This window comes from Blennius ocellaris, assembly GCF_963422515.1.
Source record: "Blennius ocellaris genome assembly, chromosome: 8".
Taxonomy (NCBI): domain Eukaryota; kingdom Metazoa; phylum Chordata; class Actinopteri; order Blenniiformes; family Blenniidae; genus Blennius; species Blennius ocellaris.
Genome location: NC_137657.1, coordinates 12,934,209 through 12,958,602, shown reverse-complemented (window position 1 = coordinate 12,958,602; position 24,394 = coordinate 12,934,209). Strand labels below are relative to the sequence as shown.

The window sequence follows — 24,394 nt, the reverse complement described above, 5'->3', positions numbered from 1 at the left end:
CCTGCTATGTTGGGAAAATTTGATGATTTTTAGGAGTCTACTTTAAATAATAGCCCGACTGTATTTCAACATTTCCATTATTAGAAAGTACCGTTGCTTTAGAGCCACTATTCTTTAGCAGTAAAGCAGGAGCACAGTGAGTTATAATGATGGGATTAGTAAGAGTTGCAACAACTGAAGTGGAAGTTACCTTTCATGAAAACAGTTGTCGAGCCGCTGTGAACTTTAGATTCAGAAGAAGCTGTCGTCTCAACATTATCCAGTGTTAAACCCATCAGTCCAGGAAAACCACAGACATCCTGACTGCTACATGAAACATCCAACTTTAGGTAACATTGACCTGCAAATACAATATCTTCCAGTCATAAACCAATTACCTTCACCTTGATGTTGCTGTTTGTTTCAGCTGTTTGGTTGCTGCCTTAAAAACAACAAACAAACAAAACAAAAAAAATTAATTAATAGTTGGCAATTTTTAGTAAATCGTCAACTAATTTCCAGCAACTGAAATCTAGTTTCACTCACTGATTCTTAGACGTTTCCAGGATTTTCATGACTGTCCTCGTTTTCATGTGTAAAGAAAACTGGACTGAAATAATCAACACACACATGTTGTTCAGTTGAATCTTTTTATTCATTCAGTCTCTCTCGATACACACTGAAGCTCTGCAGTGAAGCTTCGTAGCTGCAGTCACTTTGCCTTGACGTTTAAAGTTGCAAACTCACACTTTTGGACATGTGGAATAACACTCGGGATTATTCTTGAATTATCGTGTGTCGCAAATTTAGATAGAATATTCGGAGGCAATTTTCCCCTCAAGGGAAAACTCAGAGACTTTGACGTCCTCTTGTCCTCTATTGAAAAGCTAAATAGAGCAGTCGTGTCATTACGTCTTAATTCAAAGCTTTTGTAAGTCTCATTTCAAGAGTGTTGACTGCTGACAAACGTCTGTATTTTTTTAAAACATATACGTAGAATTCAAAGCTATATTTCCTTTACACTTGTCAAAGCTATCATACAGTCATTTCGCTAAAGCATTTGCATTTCCGTATTTTTTTTTTTTTTTTTAACTTTTCCTGAATTTGAGTGATTTTTAAATCGACTTGGCAAACACATACACCCATTAAGAAAAAGCACCAATGGGAAAGATTCCCGTCATCATCCAATTAATCATTTTAGGAGTGATCCCCCCTGTCACAGGCAGCTCAGACTCAAGCGTTGCATAATAATGCTCACCATCGCAACCCGATTGGACTTGTTCTGATTCGTTCTTCTGAATGTTGTGCATTTGCCCAGGGTCAAAAAATCTCTTTAAAAACACTCACAATCGAGACGAAACACCCAGAGACATACACACTGGCACATGCATACATAGAGACTCACTCTGGTGCGTAAAGGTGGGAGAACAGCACGAAGGAAAATGGTGTCGTAAGTCTTGTACAAGACATTACTGGCGTCCTCCGTCTGCACTCGCAACGGGAGTCAAAACTAACAGATCGGCACTCGGCTGCTTCCACGCACGCACGAGTTTGAATCCCTCCGCATTAACAAAGCAAAGCACTGAAGTGTGAGCCACGACGGGAACATATTTCACCCGACTGGACTTCACGGAGGAATCTACAGCCAGGGCTATATTCAGAAACAGTGCGTGTTAGCAGAACAAGTGACGTGAGGGAGATATTCCCGGTCGTGGTGAGACTCGGCAGCACACTGTTGTAGGCCTTCCCTTTTCCTTGGTGTGTTCCCATGGATGCTTGCATTTGAATGTGGCCAGAAAAAATAAACCAAACCACAAAGTAAAAATGAGGTATATGTTCATCTACAACATGAAAAGGATGAGGACATACAAGTCGAGGAAATACAGAGGTCTATTTCCAGCGTGTCTAAATGTTTCATTTGTATTATAAGGTACAGTTCTGCTTTGCTTTCCTCTCTAATGTGCAAACAGGCTCAAAAATAGGTTTGTTATTTACATCAAGCACCTTGGTGAATTAGCTTCGGCAGCTATATTCCTTTTTTTTTTCCAGCAAGTTCCTGTTAATTCGCAATCTGACCACATTCATTTGTTGTTTGGCACTCAGTGGCTGATTCTTTTTTTGTTGTTGTTCTCAACCATGCAGCTCTGCTCAAATAATCGTCAACACCTCCCGCAGGTCGGTGAACCTCTTCAGTCTGTTCTTTCCCTACAGTTTTCAGCGCTAAGTCCAGATAATGTTAAAGAGAAGGTGGCTTATTTAAAGGTGACACCAAACATGCTTCCCATCTACCTTGACAGCATCTTCCTGCACTGTCATGTGCTTATCAGCAGTCCCATTGACTATATTCATCAAAACGTCCCAGCTGCAGCATTCACTGTGGACGCGTACTGCATTTACATAAAAACAAAAACAAATTGAGTCTGTTTTTTTCTGAATAGCATCTGTTTTCTGGTTTGATAAGTTCAGGCGGTACCTCAAAATTGCACTACTTGCTTGGAGAACCATGTAGAGACTGAATGTCGACATTCATATTCTGTTAAGAGCTGCTGGGTTACAATTGATCATTTCTCATGCTAGTTGGATTAATTCAACTCGAAACAGCTGGTAAGAGGTTTTTATAAAGCCTTGTTATACCCATGGCTTGTGCGCTAAAGTTACATCTTATTATTTTGATTTGTCTCCATAACTATTAAAACTAATAAAGTTTCAAAAAATTTATCAAATTATACGTTTTATCGTCCATTTATTTTATCATCATTTTATTTCAAATAATTGTTCAGAGCATAAGCTAAATGTTGATCCAGGGAAAAAAAGTAAATTTATCATATTCATTTAAAAAATATTGCTTCACCGGCTGTAATTGAGGAATTAATTTTTTGTAAAAACATTAAGTTAATCCAGAAAAACACAAACTACACGCCCCCCCCCCCCCACCAAAAAAATTTAAAAAACAATACATGTCTGTAGTTCACAGCATCTCACATGTTTTTTCCAACGATGTAATATTGAACATTTACTAATTGGTACTTTGACCTTTTCTTAGAATGCAACATTTTTTTAAATTCACAAATTCATTAATTTGACACACAAATTAATTTTCAACAGTTTTCACAAAAGAATCAGTCTGCATACCGGTTGTAGGCAGGATTTCTCAGTGAACAGTGGTGTGGTTTACTTTTCTTCAGCCAGGCACCACAATAAAGGTGATATTTACATGCAACTTACAACAATGCTGTGAGAATTTCTAAACCTTATTGCTAGTGCTCTGGAAATATTTTTGACCTTCAATCTAAAAGTTAATTTATGTGAGCCTTAATTTTCACAAATGTAATTCACAGCTTATAAACTAAAGGGACCAAAATCTTCTTTTTGGACAGAATAATACAGACAGGAGCCACGTTAGTCGTGATGTTTCTGTATTTTAACCCACCGACGTTTTTTTTAAACGAAGCACATACTTTACACTGTATCTGCGGTCTAACATTTGCTTCAGCCCTGACTTTAACAAGCAAACTGTAAATGCAGCTGCGAGGCAGTAAAACGCTGAAACACGACATCTTGTTCAGCTCAAATGTGAAGCTCGAGACCCAAACATATCCGTAAACTAAACGATTGCCTAAGAATTAGCTCCAGGATGACCCGTTACTACTGGTGTCGTCCCGGTTTTCAACATTGCTCTCTGAAGGACGGACTGAAGTGTGTGAGGAGTGAACTTTGTGAAGCTCCAGTAGCTTCACAGCAGGTTACGTGAAAATGTTCGTGATGCCATTAGATAGTCTGTTGGTGTGTGAAATGCTTTTCTTCTCCTCAAGCTCTAACTGCGTGACGCAGGAAGTGTTTTCTCTCTCCAAACAATCCAAACTTTTCCCGGTTTCTGTGTTGACAGCCTCCTCAAGCGATTCACCTCGATAAGCACTGTGACTCGGTGAAGAAATATGTTGACATGTAAACGGTGAAGCCTTATTTATGGGTGTACGATGGGTCTGTGTGGTACTGTAGCGAAACGCAGCAGAGGTCACGGGACCACAGCCTCCGACCGAGCCGGAGGGACGAGATGTCAAGATTTGCTGGAGCTCGATGAAGAAGAAGAAGAAGAAGGTGGAGACGCTGAGGATTTGTCATTTTCTCTCTGGTCATTTTCCTCAACCGATGCCGGTGCTGGAGAATCACTGAGAGAAACAGAAATGTGAGTGTGTGGTTATTTGTGAAGCGTTCAACTTCATTTAGGAATAGATATTAAAAAGATGAAGACGGCTTGTCGATGTGCCTATCGATGTTCACCTTCATAAGAAAAGTGATCATACCTCGTCGTGAACATTTCTTCCATTTCTTAAAAATATTAATAGTAAATATGAGACAATATAAGAAAACATGGAAAAAATAGTTATGCCAAACATTTGTCTTTGAGAAAGCTTAAACGTCCTCCTGGTAAGTGCACTTGATTGACGCAATCAATTTCAACATATAAAATATAAAGAGATGTTTTAATAAAGTATAGAAAAACTAGTGCAGGGGTCAGTTATTATACAGTTCAATTAAAAAACAATCCAAACCACTGCATTTTGTACAAAATAAAATTATAGTCACTGTGGTACAAATACATCTTAAAACCACCTCTTCTCCTCGGCTTTTAAAACCATATAAGATGCTGATATTGATGCGAAAGCTGCTTATTTTGTGTATTCTGTGAACTTGTTTTTAATTGTTCATGTTATTTAGTTTAGTTTCTGTTGGTTTAACACTTATTATAAATATAAAAAGATTGGATTGGATCTCTGAACAACACTTTGAATGGTGCACATGTAGATTAGAGACCAACACACAGACTAAAGCAGCATTACAGCAAAACTCTGAAGTGTATCTATAAACAAAAAAAAGATATTCAAAGATATAAAGTGCGTCTGTCATTAAACACTTTTCAAACATAAGTAATGCTTCTTGGTGAGTGCCCTAAAAGTGTGAAGTATGGTTTCCATTTTTTTGAGAAGAATATATTGACATATTAGATGTATGGTGAAAATATGATCAAAATGTAATCAAATGTATAATGAATTACAAAAACAACAACAATAAGTGCTAAGAAGTATTGTCATTTTTCACATTAGAGTGACATAATCATGAGTCACTGAAGTTTAGAGTGAATTGGAAAGACAGATGTGGAAATATGATGTGTAACATGGGGACACCTGTGTGTGTGTGTGTGTGTGTGTGTGTATACCTGTCTCCACTCTGAGTGATGAGCCTCCTGCAGGTCTCCATCTGCACGTCCAGGCCTCTCTTCATGGAACACATCTCCATGTACTCATGCAGGTGTCGGTTCATGTCGCTCTTGGCTGTGGCCAACTCCAGCTGGGGTCAGAGGTCATAAACACGCAATCATCGAAACAGTTTCCATTCTTCTCTCCATTTGGAACAGTAAAAATCTTTACTTCTGGATATAAAGCAGTCGCTTTACAGAATTATGAAAAGCTTCTAAGGTTAATATAATGTGCTAGACGTGCTGATTTACAGACGCACGGTGAAAACAAATCCTGGGAATGCCGCTTTTAGATAAATAATCTGCATAAATGACATATTAAGTTGTTATACTGCAGAGGACGTGAACAGATGCACAGTAAAAAATAAAATTAAAACAGCTACAAACGCACTCCCTTAAAAACTTAAAAACACTGAGGAAATGTCGGACCTCAATCTGGTCGATTGTCTCCTGGTATTCCTTCTCTCGGGACTTGAACAGACACTCAGTGTCGTTAATCACCTTTTCCAGACAGTCCTCCTGATGGAGACAAAGAGAAATTTTATTGCATCGGCGGAAATACATCCGACAAAATGCACTGACAATCACAGTGACACGCGCTTGTGTACTCATCATCCGACAGTCCGACACTAATTTTAATACAACAGTTATAGCACAGCTGACGTGATGCTCCCCACGGCTCAAATTTCACTGACTCATGCAGCAAAGGGAGAGCAGACAGTTCGAACACCTCATGAAAACAAATACCTACATGCATTTCTGGGAAACAAACAAACTGAACGCCAACACTGGAAGAGTGTGTGTATCGGGGTGTGTGTGTGTGTCCTGAAATGGCTTTTCCAAAGTGGAGCCCTGAAGGTCAGCTGATGTCACAGATATCAGCTCTTTAGCATCAGCTCCACTCTTCTTGGAAATTTGAACAGAAGCTATAAACACATGTTTTTACCACCTTATACTAATAAACCAAGTCACTTTTTTCCAGTTTTGTAAAAAAAAATACAAATAAAAAAAAAAGGAAAATCTGCTGGTAACAGGAATGAAACACATTCCTCATCTCGGGGCTTATCAAAGACAGATCCTAATGTTTTTAAATGTTGCATCAGTTCGGGTTTTGCCCGTCTTGTGAGACCACAGCCTACCTCTCCGGGCGGGTGGGCAGGATCTGGAGGCAGAGTGCATCCTGGGAAGTCCTCCCACAGAAGCAGCGTCTCTTCAGTCTCCTCCCAGGCCAGACTGTCGCAGTCATCCTCAAACTCACATTCACGCCTGGGAGAAGAAAAAACAAAAAAAACAAAACAAACCATGGAAGAGATAATTAGTGGAAGTGCCAGACTGAAGGAGATTTACATAACCTCCATTATAACACAAAGTCAGACGCCTCACAGCTGGTTCAGCATCCTCTGCATCTCCTCGTTGATCTGATTGGCCGACGAGCCGCAGCGCTCCTCTTGTTTGGCCACGCCTCCGTCGCTCTCAGACGTGCTGACGGGCTCGTCGCACTCGCTCCCGTTAAAAGACAGAGGAGTCTGTTTACGGCGGCAGTTCAGGGCGGGTTGGTTGTTTGGAACCTGCAGCAACGAGCGACGCACCGTTTTAAGAGATCAGAACCAAATGACCAATACGCTCATATAAGCATGAGAATGAAGAAGTACCTGGTACATCTGTATCACATCTTCACAGTTTCTCTGCTGGGCCACGTCACAGAGACGAGCGGTTATATCGATCCTGCGGCAGATGTCCATGTCCACCTTCATGGCTTTCTCCTGGATTTTACTGTCCAGCTCCGACAAATTCTACAGAGAAAATTGAGGAAAATTATATCCCAAACCGTGTGTGTGTGTGTGTGTGTGTGTGTCTCACATTGCTCATGAGGCCTTTGAAGAGAACGAGCTCCGCCTTTAGGTGCTGAACTCTGAGAGCCAACTCGTCCTGACAGCCTTCACTCTCCTGCAGGTCCTACACATATAAACACACACGCACACGCACACACATCGATAAAAGATTCACTGCAGCTTTGTCTTCACTGGAAATTATAGGTCACATCATGACATCGGCACAAAACCTAACAGTCCCCATCTGAAAACGTCATAAACTCTGAATGCATGATCAACTCTGGGGTGATTCTGATGAGGTTTTAACTCTCTTCACGCCCTGCTGACTTATTCATACATGCTCCAGTAATGGTCGGGCTCTTTAAAGTCTAGAGTGGTGTGCTTTGTTTTTCTTGTGCTCCCCAGTTGATGTGGAAGGTCTGGTACCGATTCCCGGCAATGCTGCACGTGCAGACAAACACTGACACACAAAGGAAACCAACAAACCGCTAGGTTTATAAAAACACGACTGCAGGAAGCGCACATGCAGTCATTTGATGGTGGGTGGCAGAGCACAAGGAGAAAAGTCTGTGTTTAGTCAAAGAAAGTTCATTGAATGAAGAAAAGCAGTGATTCGCAAAAAATCACACACTCTTGGATCACAACTCAAACACCAAATGTGACTAAATCTAACCTCAGCGTAGAACTTCCACCACGCAGACAAACTTTCGTCCCCACCGTGGGAACCGATTTATGGTCTCACAACTTGAATAGAAACACATGAACTTACCTCTTGCAGGTCTGCAATCTTCTGCTGCAGGTCCATCCTATTGGTGTATTCTTCTTCCCATCTGAGAGACACAGACAAGTGTAAGTACGACATAAACTCTATATTGATGAGCGATCAAACAAAGGCCACATTATGCAGACAGTATATTTAGTGAGGTGGCTAAGATGGATATGTCAGAATTTTTTCCCCTCCGAGGTATTCTATAACGGAGCCAATCTGGCCCATGGGATTGCAATGCACAACAACGAAAAGAAGACTGGTTCTCTCACTAAAAGTTCCAAAATGTTCCTCTGCTATCGGACTGTTTTAGGAAGAGCAACAGACACAACCTCTAAGCGCATAACAATGGAAGTTGAACAAGGTTTCGTTTCTTAAGGCATAATGTTAAAACTACTGATTTTCATCCATAAAGTGTGATTTTGAAAAAGAACATTATGTAAACATTGAATTTTCTATTATAATTATGTACTTCATTGCACTAAAACAACTGGAAATAGTTGAAACTAAACTCAAAGTCAAATGAATGGAGTGTCCAGAATTCTTTAAAAAGTCAAAAAGTATTTTAAAAAAAAGGTGTCCATCATTACCATTACACTGATCAAGCCAATATTACAATATTAGGATGGGCTGAATTGAATGAATGTTTCTGTGCATGTGAATGCTGTGTAACCTGTGCACATGCCTGCAGCCTTGTGACTTCACGTCTCTTATGTAAGGAGAGAGATGCAGCCACCATGTGCCCATGAGCAGGAACCACATCCCATTAACATGAAGGCATTCATCAATATTGGCCACATAATCAACACAAAACCATCAAATGTGAAGCTGCGAGAATGAAAACAAGGTAATGATGGAATGTTTGTTGACGCTAACTTACAGCAAACTGCCTGCTAAGAACAAGACTCATACAGATGTTATCAAGGCTTTTGGGTAACTAATAGGTATTGTTGTTTGTCTTTTTTTTTATGGTGATGCAATTTTGTGCATATTGACTTTCAACTTCCCAGTGCTCTGCAGCCCATAAAAATAAATAAATAAATAAACATAAATCAGCCAGGCGGATTTAATGGTCTGCCTCTATTGGCATCTTCTAACATAAACCATATTGAACCTGACGCTTCACTCTAAAAGTAAATTTACTATGTAAATCACCAACTGAGATTAAATCTAAGAAACACTGCAGACCCCCCACCGAGCTCAGATTTTCCACAATCACACAATTACAGTGAATCAAAATGCTGGCAGACACACCTCTCGTCAAATAAAAGCACTTGGCAGTCGCTTTCTAGTCTGAGCAGGCGGAGCTCCAGCTTCACGGCTTCCTGCTGTGATCGCTGGTGGTTCTCCAGCGGGCAGGACCAGAGGTTAAACCACCACTTATTAAATAATATTTTCACTTTTCAAGGTTGCCAGTGGCTCAGTTTGCATGAGCAGAATGTTGCAGGTTTGATCCCCCATCGTCCATTGTGGGTGTGTCCTTGAGCAAGACACTGAACAGCAGATGTGTCATTGTAAAGCGCTTTGAAGGTTGCTGAAGCAGCAGGAAATAATAACGTTTATCATTACACTTCTGTATTGTGCTTGAGTAATAATGACTAGATTTCAGTGTATTTAACTTAATTCAGACACTGGAATTAAAATCTGATACAGTAGTGGAATACGACCATTGAGGAAAACTTCAGTAAACAAAAATATTTAAATTGCAAATATGTGTGTGTGTGACAGAGGTTTACTGACTCCCTGGTGGATGATTTAGGAGACACCCTGATTGAGTTCAGGCGACTGGCTCATGAATCTGCATGTTAATACATTTAAAAGCCTGAGCAGCAACCCGGTGTGTGATCTCAAGATTCGGTGACTTCACATCACAAGTGGCTCCGGGGGGAGAAAAAAATAAATAAATCCACTCACTGCAGTCTTGCAGGCTCCTATACAGAAGAAGCTGTTTGAGATGCAGAACGCTGCGGCACGTGGACACCTCGGGGGAATACTAAATCCAAAACAAACTGAGTCATGAAACACGGCCTGTTGTGGTCAGTGGGAAGACGTTTGTTTGATCGGGCAGGTGAGAGCGTGCAGAAAATCGAGAAGTGCTGCCTCTTGCAGGACGAGACACCCCCCCCCACCCCCCCATCCAGCAGCCACAGTTTGCTGTGTGTTGCTGCATTGCAGATATATTGTGGAGGAAAGAGTGAGTGAGAGAGCGAGAGAGACACAGCGAGAGAGAGAGAGAGAGAGAGAGAGAGAGAGAGAGAGAGAGAGAGAGAGAGAGAGAGAGAGAGAGAGAGAGAGAGAGAGAGAGAGAGAGCTATGCAGTGGAGGGCAGGAGAGCGTGACAAGAGGGGAGAAAATGTGGGTTTGTATCAGGTTTACTTCGGGAGAAACCCTGAGCTGTAAAGGTTGATGCTTAGATTCGGGTTGGAGTGTTTTAGGAGCAGCGACCAAAAGATTTCACTGAAAACGAATAAGCCTGCATCAATAAATGGGTAAAAACAACAACAACAAAATTACAATTACGTAAGTTGTGGCATCTGATGGATTCCAGTTTCACCGGGAGAAACTGGCGTTAACGCCCCCATTGTCCCGAGGTAATCTGATCACCACAGTGGAATCACAAAACAGTAGAGCACCTTTCACTCACTGAGCAGGACAATGGACACCTGGATTCACGGGTAGAGAGAGATGATCATCTTTTGTTAAAAAAAGAAAAGTCCAACAATAGCACAGTTTTCGAGGAAAACATGACCTCACACACTCGGGCCTGCAGTTGTCCCTCGGCCTCGTTCACAAAGACTCCACTGTGGTCAGTCTGTCCTGTGTGAAGAGTGCATGGCTGCTCATTTGGAGATAATCTGAGGGAATTCAATGATTGGGCCTGTTGAAGTTCAGTTGTCACATATAGTTCGTAATCCAAAAATCATACAAGAAAACCCTCAAAGAAGCAGTTTAGTGGTATAAATTAGAATGGAAGCTACTGATTATTGAAGCCTCCAATACAGTGTGGGGAATTTTCCTGGGTGTCCTCGGAAAGAGGTGACGGGCCACTGGGGGGGAAAACACAAATATTTACAAGATACGTTTGTCTCAGGGTAGACAATAGGGGGATCAGATCGATGGAGGATTTAAGTAATCCAGCAGGATTAATGTGATGAACTCGAGTGCGACGTTGTACTGTTGTGTGTGTATTTGTCTTTAGCATGTTGTCATGTTAAACCAAACATACACAATGTGCCTGCTTTGAAATTTAAAGTGAATATTATTATATCTGGGATGCTCCTCCATTAAATTCAGGGTTGTAATCCACCAAAACAATGAAACTATACAACAACATCCAAGAGAAACGTCTTAATAACCTGGAGATTAAAGCCTTTAAATGTCAGCTGGTGATAATATCAGATGGCACCGAGTCAAAAACACAATACTTAAGATTCAATATTTACCACTTTTGGGAAATAAACTGTCAAGGCAGCAAATACAATGACTTGCATTAGATTATTATGTAACTTTTAACCATTTAACTGATTTGTCCTTTTGCTAATAACATCTTAAACATATTTGTGTTGATCTTTGGATCATTTTTAGGTTCAAAACCACAAAAGATCCCAACAAAGAATACCAATTATTTGGTACAATTAAAAAGCCAGGAATTCTTGTTTTGGCCAGGACAGGGTCAAATGTCAATCAACACACTGAATCCAAGATTTGTAGACGTAAGTCAGAATATATTCCAGTTCTAAACACTGAGGTTGCAGTGTGTATTAGCTGTGGCTGTCTGGAGCGACTCCAGGACCCAATGACACCGTCACTGCCTCTAAACGTGACTCAACCACCAGTGAGTCAACCTTCCTTCCATCTTTATAGATTACTGTCAGGCTTTGACCTTCATTCTACTTTTATATTTAGCGGGTGGCGTGCGAAAGTTTTTCGGTCTATTTGTAGTAGCAGCACCTGCCTCAGTGGTCAGACATGAAGTGAATGCAGACTGGAGGTGATGATGTGGGGGTGGAGGGGTGGAGGGGTGGAGGGGGTGCTGAGTTTGCTCTCCTGCTTCAGACAACTGGTCTGCAGCTGCTCTCCAGCTCTGCTCATATCTCTAAAGTGGGGCATTACATGCACTCAAGCAAAGCACAGAGCAATAAAGAAGAATAACACTAAAGGTGTAATAAAAGTTTTTGTTTTGGGTTATTTTTTTCTATTTACCTGCGTTTATACTCGTCTCTCTCCCTCTTCACTTTGGCCAGGACATTGTACAGGGCCCTGATCTCAGGGGTGATGGTGTCAATCTGGACCCCAACTCCGTCAGGGTGCATCCAGGACACCCCGGGACTGGTCAGGCGCTCCGCACTGGGCCCGAACTTGCGGGTGTGGTTGTAGGACCAGATGGTACCGGGGAGGAACCGTGGAGGAGGGTGTGTGGAGGTGCCCACGGTGCCCGTGCTGTTGCCGGGGGCCGTTTTGGGCGCGGACCCGGGGGAGTCCACGCAGGGGGAGGCCTGGCTGATGGTGATGGCTGGATTGCTGGGTGCGCCATCAGCAGCGGGTGGTGGGAAGGCGGAGGAGGCGACGGGAGGCGTGAAGAGGGTCGTGGGCCTCCTGGCAGAGTTGTTGGTGTTGTGGAAGGGCAGGGAGCCGGGCCGGAGCGGGATGGTTCCCACGAAGCCGGTCTGCACGCCCGTCTCCTGGGTGCGCGCGGCGCCCTCGCAGCACCCACCCGGACAGCCCTTATTGGCGTCCAGCGCCTGCTGCAGCTGCTTCTCCAGAATCTTATTCCTGCGCTCCAGCTCGTGCACTTTGGCCAAAAAGCAGCGGAACCTCAGGTTGAGCGTCTTGAGGACGCTGATGTTGGAGCCCAGGTCGTTGCGGAGGGCCATGGCTCCGCGGGGGTGCGGCGGCACCGGGCGGGGGTGGCGGTGATGGAGGTAAGGTGAAGCCTGCGAGTGCGCGGTGGTGAAGTCAGGCCCCGGCTGCTGCTGCTGCTGCTGCTGCTGCTCAGGCCCCGCGTCCGGCTGCTGCTCCCCCAGGAGGAAAGACGCCGGGTCCGCTCCAAGGAGGACGGCGTCTGGCAGGAGGCCGGAGGGGGAGTCGGGGTGTCCGGGGGCGTCGCTCTGCTCGGGGTGCTGTTGGAGGTGCGTGTTGCCCCCCAACAATGGATTCATGCTATGGTATGGAAAACTGAAGCGCTGCAAATCTGGCATGAACACGGACGGGAATTGTCTTTTCTACAGCAGAACAATATAATAAAATAGATGAATTGCAATCAAAGTACAACGAAGGCCTGCGCGCAAAAAAACAAAACAAAAAAAAAACAAAAAACAGAAACTAAAACGCCACTATTTATCCCGATTATATAACCGGAGTCTAAATAAAAATCTTATCCTTTTAAAGCCCAGAGGTCTTAACGTCGACTGATGGATCAGTGCTCTCTGACGCTGTGTGGGAATAAAACCACCATCCTGAAGCAGCGGCGACGAGCTGAGAGGGGAAGGAAGCTGCGGCGCCTCCGTATGGGAAAAGAAGAAGAAGAAGAAGCGAGGAAACGAAATGGAGAAAAAGACGCGGACGATGAGTGAATAACAAAGAAAATCCAGTGTCACCGCGTCACTGAAGTTCTGGCAACAAGCGACGACCGCAGGCAGCAGCCGGCGCTGCGGGATTGGAAGAGGCGTCTACCGTAATGACAGAAGCAGAGGCGCAACACTCCGTTCACTGTTGTTTACTGCCTGCAGTGTGGTATCTGGTGTTTTCCTTTAAATCTGAACACATGATTCAAGAAAAACTAATTAAAGGCATTGATACGATTTTAAAATAAGCAGAGAATCCCTGATATAGATACATTCCGCATGATTTGTGGTCATCCAAATGAAAACACTTTGTGTTTGGAATCGTTGATTTTACACTATATGTACACAAATACCTTTCGTTCATAGAAATCCCTCTCAACTGTCAAAAACACGTATAAAGATACATATTCAGACTACACAAACGCAACAAAACAATCCATTCAACATATATTAGTGTTCATTTTTGGAGATTAGTTTTTCTGATTGAAGATTTCTTTACTAATAATTCTCCACCCAGAGACCAGCGTACAGGTATATCTTAATAAAATACAAATACAAATGCTGTATTGGTTGTTTTATAGTAGAAAGATTATAAGAGCAGTAAAATATATTGTGATAGCCATGTATTTCAGTTATACAAGCAAAACATCTGATCCTATGAAATACAATGTATATAATATTCCAGGACAGTGAATATTTATCAACCAACTTGTTTTCATAGTTAACCTCAGTAGTGGGCTGTTCTGCCTCAAAAACAAGCTTGTTTTTCATATTTTATCATGCATCTCTGGGTTGTCCAAACTCGATCGTCAAAGAAACAGGGAGCCAAGATTCTCACAAACAAAGGACTTTATTCCACCACTGACTGCAGCACCTCGGTGCTACAGACAGATAAGACTCTCGCAGCTTCACTCCTTCCAACACAATAAACAGAACAGGGACTTTAACAAATAAAAAATTATTGGTCACCAATTTAAATCTTTCATTTGCTCTGTGGGACCTTCCTCAGGCATGTGATGGGGGTCAACTATCAGATGGAACCAGGAAGAACATTTCTGACTCTGGATTCAGGAGAATGTAGTTATCGAGGTGTTTCACGTCAACGGTCAGTCGGCAGGCTGGTTTACTCCTTGGTGGCCATGTGGGCCATCAGGTCGCAGACGCGGTTGCTGTAGCCGAACTCGTTGTCATACCTAGTGACGAGAGGGAAGTTAGTGTGCATGGAATTGAATAGATGAAGAGCTTGAAGGACGCGATCGACGGCGAGGGCGCACCATGACACCAGCTTGACAAAGTGGTCGTTGAGGGCGATGCCAGCGCCAGCATCAAAGATGGAGGAGTGGGTGTCGCCGTTGAAGTCTGTGGAGACGACCTGCGGGGCAAAAGAAAAACTACGTTCATGAGTCAATTCATGGACTTAAGCGGCGGTAGGAGTCGGCTGAACACAGACCTGGTGCTCTGTGTATCCCAGGATGCCCTTCATGGGTCCTTCAGCTGCAGCCTTCACAACCTTCTTGATGTCGTCGTATTTGGCCTGTCGAGAAGAAAAGAAAACACATTTATGGACTTTAAATTTGGAAGTCCCATTCAGTTTTGCAATGTTACAAAGGTATTTCCAAAGTTGGATGTAATGTGCTGCAAAAAGTCTTGTAAAAATATGTAAGCATGTCAAAATCAACTATAATGCATGTGCTGGATTAAAACTGGAAATATTGGGAGCAAATTAATGGTTTTAATATGTAAACATCCCCCCATACATTTTTTTTGGATAATACTCACGGGTTTCTCCAGGCGGACCGTCAGATCAACCACGGACACGTTGGGAGTGGGGACACGGAAAGCCATACCGGTCAGCTTGCTGTGCAACATGAACATATAGACATTTAGAAGCCGACTGTTTACTGCAGTTTGCCACCTTCTTAACGCCAACTCGTGTTACTGCATCCTGGCACTGACCCATTGAGCTCAGGGATGACCTTTCCGACAGCCTTGGCGGCGCCAGTGGAAGCGGGGATGATGTTCTGGCTGGCACCGCGGCCGTCCCTCCACAGCTTGCCAGAGGGACCGTCCACGGTCTTCTGGGTGGCGGTGATGGCATGAACGGTGCTCTGAGGGACAAAGACAGCATGTCGAGTTTCGCTTCAGCTCATCTTCCCCAATGTAGTCAAGTGAAGCGTTTCAATTCTCACCATCAGACCCTCGACGATGCCGAAGTTGTCGTTGATGACCTTCGCCATGGGGGCCAGGCAGTTGGTTGTGCAGGAAGCATTGCTATAGAGAACAAATGGAAATGGTTAGTTTTGTTGGCAAGCATACATGTCGCATACCGCTTGTGTGGCCAATAGAAACATTCACTGGTAAAAAGTAAAGAAATGAACAAATAAAATCATGATTAAAATGACACCAAGTTATGTGCAAAGCAAAACATGACAATATGTGTTAAAAAAAAACAAACACTTATGAACAACTATCTATTCCAATAGAAAATTAAAAAACAAATCTTATCTGCCACTGGGTTTCTTTTCAGCCAGTTGGCAAACCACTGTTGCATTTCTAAAACTTAAACCTTCACAGTATGGATTCGGTGCTGATGCATTTCTGCTTGCAAAATGGCTTTTTACAGCAGCACCTTGCTGCAATAAGCCGTTTAGTTGTGGGTCTTTGTGTCGTGTTTGCTGAGCTGACAAAAATAAGGTGACCTAAAGTAAGCAGACGGGGGAACAGTTCTTATCATTGTTATATTTACTCATATTACATGACAGATTGAACACTCAGTCAAATGTGGAACAGAAATTAAAAACTACCCGTAAATGTATGAATTGTGAATAAGGGATGAACCTTGTCATGCATACCTGACAACCTTGAGGGAGTTGTTGTACTTCTCGTGGTTGACACCCATGACAAACATGGGAGCGTCGGCACTGGGTGCAGAGATGATGACTCTCTTGGCACCACCCTTCAAGTGAGCCTGCAAAATTGCGATCAAAATTCCAATCAGTACTTGTCTGCACATCATGTTAAATATGGACGCGTATTTCCGTAATTTAAGATCTTGATTGGCTTTTCCTTTAAAAAAAAAAGAAATAATAAGAATAATTTCAACTTAAAGACAGAAACTCAAAAGTATCTAATCAATTCATGCCAATTCTCAATTCAGAAAAAAAAAGCCTTAAATGAATGAAGTAGACAGAATTTTGCAGTCTGACAGAAGTGAGTACATACAGAGGCCTTCTCAATGGTGGTGAACACACCAGTGGACTCAACCACATACTGGGCACCAGCATCACCCCACTTGATGTTAGCAGGGTCTCTCCTGGGGGGGGCAAAAAAAAAAGAGTTAATGATGTAACGTTATTACCAAACCAGCCGTTTCTGCAGATTTGAAAGCTTTTAAGCAAAGATGAACTGACTCATGGAAAACTGTGATTTTGTGTCCATCGATGACCAGCTTGTCGCCCTCCATCTTGACCTCGCCCTTGTAAGGGCCATGGGTGGAGTCATACTTAAACATGTAGACCTAAGAAGGGGGAAAAGAAAAAACTTGTTTAAAAAAACAACACATTAAAATAAAAATTATATACACTGGGAAGTCACTAATCGAGCAGGCTTGTAATTGATAACAAAAACTCAAACTTTCCAAAGCATCATAAAGACGAGTACGACTACAGGTGTAACCATTAGTAGCAGGTGGAACATAAGAAATGATCACTGCATGTACCATGTACTCCAGGTCGATGAAGGGGTCGTTGATGGCCACAATCTCCACCTTCTTGGAGCAGAAACCTGCACGGGTCACCAGACGACCAATGCGGCCGAATCTGAGTGAAGAAATGAGGAGTCGGTTGTTAACCTGACCTCTAGGTGGCAGTAGAACACCACATAAACCAGACCCATGTGTGGAAGTTTCAGACTGAGCTGCAGACTCTTATTCAACAAAATCTAACTCAAAATGAGTCATAAGGTGAAGTTTGCACATAATTCTCAGTTTGAATTAATACGGGTGGAGACAGTGGAAAGAGAGGCAGAAGAAGGGGGGGAGGGGGCTGGGGGTGGACACCGTCCTCTCTGGGGGCTAAAGTCGAAATTAACCTCCAGTGTGGTAATCCTAGTGACGGCAGTGAACTGTTTGATCAGTGGCCGAGTTACTATTTAACCACAGGTCCAAAATCCCAACACAGATACGCTCCGTTCCTATACTGGAGTGGGAGGGAATACAGACACACACACACATTGTGCGTAGACTTTAACGTCAGCAGCTTTAAGTTGCGCAGGACCACCACTCCCCTGACCACCTTATGCATGCTTCAGACAGCAATAAAAAAAAAAGTTGATGACCCCCATGTCGCAGGCACTGCCCACTTTGTTATCTGCTGCAGGCCAAAGTTCAAAGATCAAGAGAAACATGAACAGCCGGGGTGACTGGAATGGGAAGGCTGGTGAATGCATGCTGCTCTCCATTGAAGAGCATTTGTTCCTCTTTTCATTATTATAAAATTAATGGTTAAAACCATCTGCTGTGTCCTGCCAGCCACAGCACAAGGTCAAACCAGATTTAAAATGTAATGTTTACACCAGATTGAACTGCAGGTTTGTGAGGAGATCAATGCAGAGAACTACAGATGACTCTTTTTAAACGTTTATCAGTTCGTTCATTCACTTGTTGGTCCAACTGTAGAAGCTGTATGTTTTCAGTTATCACCCCCCCTCCCCAAGAAGTGAACATTGTCCAGAACTGTGTTCATTCGCGTATCTAAAATATATACACACACTTCATTGAATTTAAGATAATTTTATCTCTGTTGATTGTAACACCCGGATTGTGAAATTCTGGGTTCATTGTTGTTTCAGGTCTTATCTTATTGTAGTTCTTATCTTGGTAGTGATGCAATCTTAGCTGTTGGAAGATGTTTTTGTGCATTCATTTCTGTTCTCATGTCTTTTTCTACAAGTTTTAATAAGCAAGAAATGTGGACATATGGGACAGTCCTTGCACATTGTATAATAACCCCACCGTGGATTTAAACGTGTTAAAACTCCCAATGTGCACAGATCAGAGGGGTGAGGTGTGGCCACTGCTGACCTGTTGGGGTCATTCATGTGTTCAGAGAATTTCGTTCCATTTTTAGTGAGGAAATACAAATCTTACCCGTTGATACCGACTTTCACCATTTTGCCTGGGTTGGTTTTAGTCCTCTGGAAAGAGAATGGGAGAAAAACAAGTCCTTGTTGAATTAATATTGATACAACATTTATGATTCCATAGATATTATGACAGACAGTTGTGTAAACTTTGTATCGAGGTAAGCAGTGGAAACGACGTGCAAATACATTCAGAGGAGATCATCTGTGACCACAGTTGAAGGGAATTTTACAACGAAATCCACAGTTTTAAACCGGCAACTTTGTCCACAGTGTTTCACTCATAAATTAACAGTTTGATATCTTTACAAATAGCCTACAAGCAGTAAAGTGAGCTCGAATCTACTTAATGGTTTGACAAAACGTCTGAATTAAATGCATGCAGATTGAAGGCAGATGATATAAATCAAACTTAATGAAGACAGTGAAGCTCTGCAGCTTCCTGCCGAGCTTCAAACCAACAAGGTGAGGTATTTACCGTTTGTGAGATGCCTCAGTCTGTCCTGCGACTCTGGGAGAGTGGGGAAGAGCAAAGTTAGGCTCTGACTTTTTAATGATTGTCCGGGGTTTGGAGCCCCGCCCGCCTCCTCCCCTGCGGTCACAGGTCATTGCACCGCCCCTTCTGAATGTCAAGGTCATCAGTTGCACATATTCATGCAGAAGAACCTGCACAACCTCCTTTCTCACGAGATCGACACCCAAGAAGCTTCTACTTTATCCAATGCAATATATGACTTTAGTTTGGGAATGTTCAAAATCGCCTTTCATAACTTCCGTTACCAGTTTCATCAAGCTTCCTCCTCCTCCATATAGATAGGCAGGTATTAGAGTGCTTGAAAAAAAAAAGAGGTATCCCTTGCTGACCTTCTGTGTAAATACAGACACACAGAGGGAGCAAATGAGGGATCAAATCTCTGTCCTCCTCACTGTGACATTTAATGTCCAAAGACCATGACCCTTCACTGGACTCGCTCCGGGGCCGCTCGTCTCCTCCTGCCTCCGCATCCCTCCAGCAGAAATGACAAGCTGAGTTCAGGTCACTCGGCACCAGGGTCCCTGCACAGTTGCAGCCTGTCTGACTCCATTTGCCCTCACAAATAAAGGCTTTGTAATCATATTTGGAAATCATTGACAGGTTATTTTGTCTTAATATGTGTGCTGCCTTTCAAAGGTCTTGGCGTGGCGTGTCATCCTAATGCAAGATAAACGGTGTTCCCTTTTCTGTTTCTGCTCAGGCTTGTCAGCTGCTTTATCTCAGTTCATTCAACCTCCCTTCAGTCTCGCTCGCTCGTCTTTTGACACCAGGACAAAACCGCTCGCAAAGAAATTACAATGTTTTTACATTTGCGTGATGCGGCTTTTGTTTAGCCCTTCATCAACTGTGTGATATTTGATCATTTCAAGCATTTCCTCCAAATTAATAATGGAGAATATCCAATGTCTCCAGTTGGCCACTTAAAATATATAAAGCGATAGGATGTTAGAATCCTTTACAGAAACCCTACAATGAATGTGTCGTATTTAGAAACACTTTGAACATATACATATTTGAATTATCTATGCTTTTGTTCAGTTTTACAATTTTCCAATATACAATATAAATATAGTTTGGTATTCATATCCTTCATGTATCCCTACATCCTTGTTACTTTCTTTCAATAACAAAGTAGAGTATCATGTTTTAGTCAGCGTCTATTACAAGAGGGGCTGGATGAAGGGTTAATACTGAAGTTCAGATAAGATGGATGTTTCTGGAAATGTCCCATGGCTGAACTCGGTCCTGGGCAGCCACAACAGTGACTTGAAACCATCTGTGTGTCACAGCATGCAGTCTCTACAGCAGAACCTAAACTTGTGCCAGGTTATGGGTTCAGTCATTCAAATAAAGATCTTTTGTAGCTTGTTTGTTCCAGACACCCCGTGCTCAGCTGAGTTTTGTCACGCTGCAGCCGAACAGGACGGCAGCGGTCTGCTTTATGGCCGCTGACCAGTAGTCTGGACTCTGGACAGAGCTAAACTACCACGGCCCTGAGTGGAGAGCAGGCACCACGGTCTTGGCCAGTGCTCTGCGGCTTAAGGTCAACAAGGGGACGTAAAGGTCAGGCTAAGTTTAGACACTGGCGGCTATTCAATGCTTGGCCTATTTTATGCTTTAAGTTCTATAAATGCTGCAGCATGCATCTCACATGTTTGTTTGTTTGTTTGTTGTTGTGTATATATATATAAAATACAACTCTGCATACTGTAGAAAGGGAAGTGACCAGCAGAAGAATTAAATATCCCCATTGAACAGCACTGAGAAAAAATGTCCCCACAAATTGCTGGTTGAGTTGTAAGAAAAGACAGTGCAGCAACTTTTAATGAATGTTAATCACTTTGCAAATCCTCAAATCTACACAGACTTAGATTCCCTGAAAGTGCTGCAACATCAAGAGTACACAGACAGTACAGGCTGCACATTATTAACCAGTACACTGTCCTGTGTGCGTACAAAACTGTCCCTCATTTATGCAACTTGCATCCTGTGTTAAAGCGAACAAAGTCCAGAGGGCAGGTGTGTGTGTGTGTGTGGTAATGTACCGCTGAACAAAATTAAAAAGACTCATGCTGCCATCTTGTGTTCTGAAACAAAACTTCAACTTTTTCTCTTTCCAAACCAATTCACATCAATGAACTAATACGTTGCAACAATGGGCAATATTTCTCAACTTGTTCGAACAGATGCAACCATTAATATGATTAACAATATATAAAAAGAAATAAGCTCATAAGTCAAATTAAAATCTATTGAACGGAAGTCCTCAGCTGCAGAGTACTTGCAAATAATTGTAACCTAGTTAGACACAAGATCCATCGATCTTCTAGATCTAACTCAGGGTCACAGAGGGCATGAACTCGTCCTGCTGACTAAAAGCTGAAGGCCGGCTCTGACCTGGACACGTCCATCCTCCAGACACAAGCTTCGGGCTGAAACCAAGAATATTCTCGCTATTAGTGGAGAGTGTTAACCACTACTAAGAACCTGTTTTATTCTTAATACTGACATAAAGTGATCATTTTCTCTTGTCTGTGTTCTCATGTTTAGATCTGAAGTTCGACTGAAGTCGCGATGCCAATAAGAATGAACCAAGTTCTCTGGCTGCACATGCTTTCTCACACCAAGTGATGATTCCTGGTTGAAGGATTGTCTAATGTTTTTCACGATGAGATAAAAACAGGTTAGATCTTCTTTTGTTATTAGTCAAATATAAGCCTTCATATACAGTGTGTCTTACATTTATAGTTTTGCACTAAAGTTTATAAGATTGTAATTTGTCCCTAATAAATGTATAATAAAATCAGCTTTAAAAGGTGTAATTTAATAGAGGTCCAGAAGGGAAGCTTGTAACCGTTTTGATTCCCACAGTCAGTCGCTCACTGTTGTGGGTCCCTGAGCCAAGTACTGAAGCTCAAAACATTAAAAAATAAAACAAGTACAAAGAAATGCGATGACTGTGTGAGACACACAGTCACTCTGTCACCCATACAGGATGACAGCTGGAGACTTTGCAAACCGATGATATACTGTGATCCAAAACAGCAGCTCTGCCTTGATACAAAAAAATTAGATTTATTTTTTTTCTTTATGCTTTTAAGCTAGACTGCATTATCGCTCCAGGTGTTCCTGATATTCCGCCTCTCTCATGCACATTAAATGGGTTGCGAAACATTTAAACATAAAGGTTTAAAATAAATGTTGTAACTTTACATACAAAAATAATATTTGATGCACACAAAAAAAAAAAACAGGAGTTTTCTTCATGTTTTATCATCAAAATTGTTGTTTGAAGATGCATTCGAATCCGAGAGAAACACACATTAGTGAATACTCTGGAGGAGGATAACATTTCATTTCAGCTCCAACTAATGTTGATATTTTCATTTACGAGCATAAGAGGATTTTATTTGAGTTTGCTGTATAGTGAAAGTAAAATAATAGACCACTCATGTTGTAGAGAGATGGAGGAAGTAATTCACTCAGACAGCCACAAGAAGTCTTAAGAAATCATAAAGTGTTGAGGGAAAAAAAAAAAAATAAATCTGTCAGAGTGAATTTGAAGCTTCATTCTGAAGCACAAATTGAGACGACACCCGTCAATAAGGGGGTGAACCATCAGGGATTTAAAGTTTTCACAGACCAACCACAAATGTCAAATCCATTTATTCATGCAAATAATAATTCAACATTAAAAAAACAAAAAACAAACAGCAGATATTACAGGTATCATCAGGTTCGAGTATCCATGTTCATTAAGGCTGCTTTTACATACCGACAACCTCCTGGGCCACAAAACGTCAAAACACCTCTACGGTTACGACACGCAGACGGAGCAGGAAACACAGAAGTTGCCAAATTACTTTAAAAAACAACAAAGGATGGTCATTAAATGTAAACATAGCTCACGTGGTCTAATACTTGACTAAATACTTACAACATGGAACAAACTGAAGCCTCTGGGCTACTGGAATGGAAGCACTAAAGCGACACTGTAAGCAAACACCAAACTACACGCGTGTGAACATCCTTCCCTGCAGGTGAATGCCTTTTGCTCGTGTTTCTTATAATCTAAGAAGGATGCCACCAGTCTTTAATTCCCCCCCCCCTCCTGGCTCCAGAACTAACAGCCCAGTCCGCTCATGGACCCGATCCGGTCCAGTTTCAGGCCAAAGCACCCTCTGTTCCACCCCCTCCTTGACCGGTCCGGCTCGGCCCGCTTCTGGTTGACCAGAGCCCCCTTCAGCAGGCGGAGCCAGGGCGTCTCGGCCGGCGTCTGGACCTCGGCCCACTTGGGGTAATCGGGCGCTTTGACCCCCGAGGAAAAAGTGGACTGCTCCTCTGGCTGGCTGTTCAACAGGTTCTCCAGGTCATCCAGGGTCAGAAGGTCATTGTAGCGATCCATAAACTGCTCCATAAACTATAGTATAAAAAAAAAAAAGAAAAAGAAAAGAAAAGGTTGAAATTTAATTGCCAGGGAGTACAAGGAAGAATAATTCAATCAGCACTACATTTCATTACTCTCTCTCCTCCTTTTCTTTCCTGCTCTGCTTCCCCTCTTTTTGATCCACATTCATCCAATCTGAATCCCCCACCCCTCCCCTCCCTATTTTATCCATCTCTCACGCTACCCCCACCCCTCCACCCCGTACCTGCACAGCATCAGGCGAGGGATGCAGAGCGCGAGCCTCTGTGATCTCCAGGGGAGTCAGGAGGAGCAGAGCGGCACAAAGCAGCACAGGACACAGCATGGCAGCAGCAATAATCGAGGCAGGAATGACTGGGAACACAGCGGCTGCAAAGAAAAACAAACAAACACTAAATCATTTTACTAAAAGGTTTTCCTGACAGTATTTAGAAATACGTAGATATTGGATTTCTGATTAGTTTCTTCAGGTTTAATTTACAAATATTCTTTTTTTTTTTTTGTAATTATATGCATTAACAATACTGCTGCAGTGATACGCTAAGCAGTGTATAAATATATCCACACACACACAGTCGCATATATGTAGGGCATGTAGCCGTAACTAATCGGCACCCCCCCCTTCAGTGGTTTGGATTTTAAATGTTCTCAAAATAAACAAAAAAGTAGATATTTAAAAAAAGAAAAAGAAGTGCTAAAACATTTACTTATGAGTAACTTCTAACATTGTATTAAATAATTCTGAATTTAGTGCTCATCAATCAACAAGAATTGCTTTTGTGATGCAATTTTGACATTTTTCAAAACATTTTTTTTTCACAAATAAATGACGGAGCTTAATCTTTTGCCGTTCTTCCCTTAATATTTTACTCCATGAAAATGCGGGGGAGCAACTT

General features: G+C 42.3%; 3 protein-coding genes across 4 annotated transcripts; all 3 read right to left on the bottom strand.

Annotated features, from left to right (window-relative positions):
* Nucleotides 1-372: 372 nt before the first annotated feature.
* LOC308133591 (non-homologous end joining factor IFFO1-like) lies at nt 373-13,869 on the bottom strand. 2 transcript variants are annotated; one of them, XR_013936740.1, is made up of 11 exons: nt 12,038-13,869; nt 7,838-7,898; nt 7,097-7,192; nt 6,889-7,029; nt 6,620-6,804; nt 6,376-6,502; nt 5,666-5,755; nt 5,198-5,328; nt 1,385-4,148; nt 526-589; nt 373-421 (listed from the first exon to the last, which is right to left on the bottom strand). XR_013936740.1 is itself a non-coding variant. In XM_080501041.1 (9 exons), the coding sequence occupies exons 1-9, from the start codon at nt 13,030-13,032 to the stop codon at nt 4,037-4,039; spliced, it is 1,938 nt and encodes a 645-aa protein (XP_080357167.1). In that variant the 5' UTR covers nt 13,033-13,869; the 3' UTR covers nt 651-4,036. The 2 variants fall into 2 exon arrangements, 1 of the variants encoding a protein (XP_080357167.1); XM_080501041.1 differs by lacking the exons at nt 373-421; nt 526-589 and having other exon boundaries at nt 651-4,148.
* Nucleotides 13,870-14,229: 360 nt separating this feature from the next.
* gapdh (glyceraldehyde-3-phosphate dehydrogenase) lies at nt 14,230-19,114 on the bottom strand. The gene is made up of 12 exons (XM_080501136.1): nt 19,016-19,114; nt 18,545-18,591; nt 17,117-17,216; nt 16,809-16,915; nt 16,621-16,711; nt 16,251-16,366; nt 15,588-15,669; nt 15,355-15,506; nt 15,178-15,256; nt 14,849-14,932; nt 14,673-14,770; nt 14,230-14,591 (listed from the first exon to the last, which is right to left on the bottom strand). Exons 2-12 carry the CDS (start codon nt 18,565-18,567, stop codon nt 14,522-14,524), a joined length of 1,002 nt encoding a protein of 333 aa, XP_080357262.1. The 5' UTR covers nt 18,568-18,591; nt 19,016-19,114; the 3' UTR covers nt 14,230-14,521.
* A 4,081-nt stretch (nt 19,115-23,195) lies between these two features.
* nppcl (natriuretic peptide C-like) lies at nt 23,196-23,823 on the bottom strand (the record flags this gene model as incomplete). Its single annotated transcript, XM_080501504.1, has 2 exons — nt 23,196-23,492; nt 23,725-23,823. 2 exons carry the CDS (start codon nt 23,821-23,823, stop codon nt 23,196-23,198), a joined length of 396 nt encoding a protein of 131 aa, XP_080357630.1.
* Nucleotides 23,824-24,394: the final 571 nt, after the last annotated feature.

Excerpts from the sequence above, each read along its gene's own strand:
- LOC308133591 (XM_080501041.1), bottom strand. The coding sequence starts at position 13,032 with ATGCCAGATTTGCAGCGCTTCAGTTTTCCATACCATAGCATGAATCCA. Across the intron at positions 7,030-7,096 it reads TCAAAGGCCTCATGAGCAAT|AATTTGTCGGAGCTGGACAG; the intron begins GTGAGACACACA and ends TTTTCTCTGTAG. Across the intron at positions 6,503-6,619 it reads CAGAGGATGCTGAACCAGCT|GCGTGAATGTGAGTTTGAGG; the intron begins GTGAGGCGTCTG and ends TTCTTCTCCCAG.
- gapdh (XM_080501136.1), bottom strand. The coding sequence starts at position 18,567 with ATGGTGAAAGTCGGTATCAACGG. Across the intron at positions 16,712-16,808 it reads AAAATCACAGTTTTCCATGA|GAGAGACCCTGCTAACATCA; the intron begins GTCAGTTCATCT and ends TGCCCCCCCCAG. Across the intron at positions 15,257-15,354 it reads GTCATCCCTGAGCTCAATGG|CAAGCTGACCGGTATGGCTT; the intron begins GTCAGTGCCAGG and ends CATGTTGCACAG.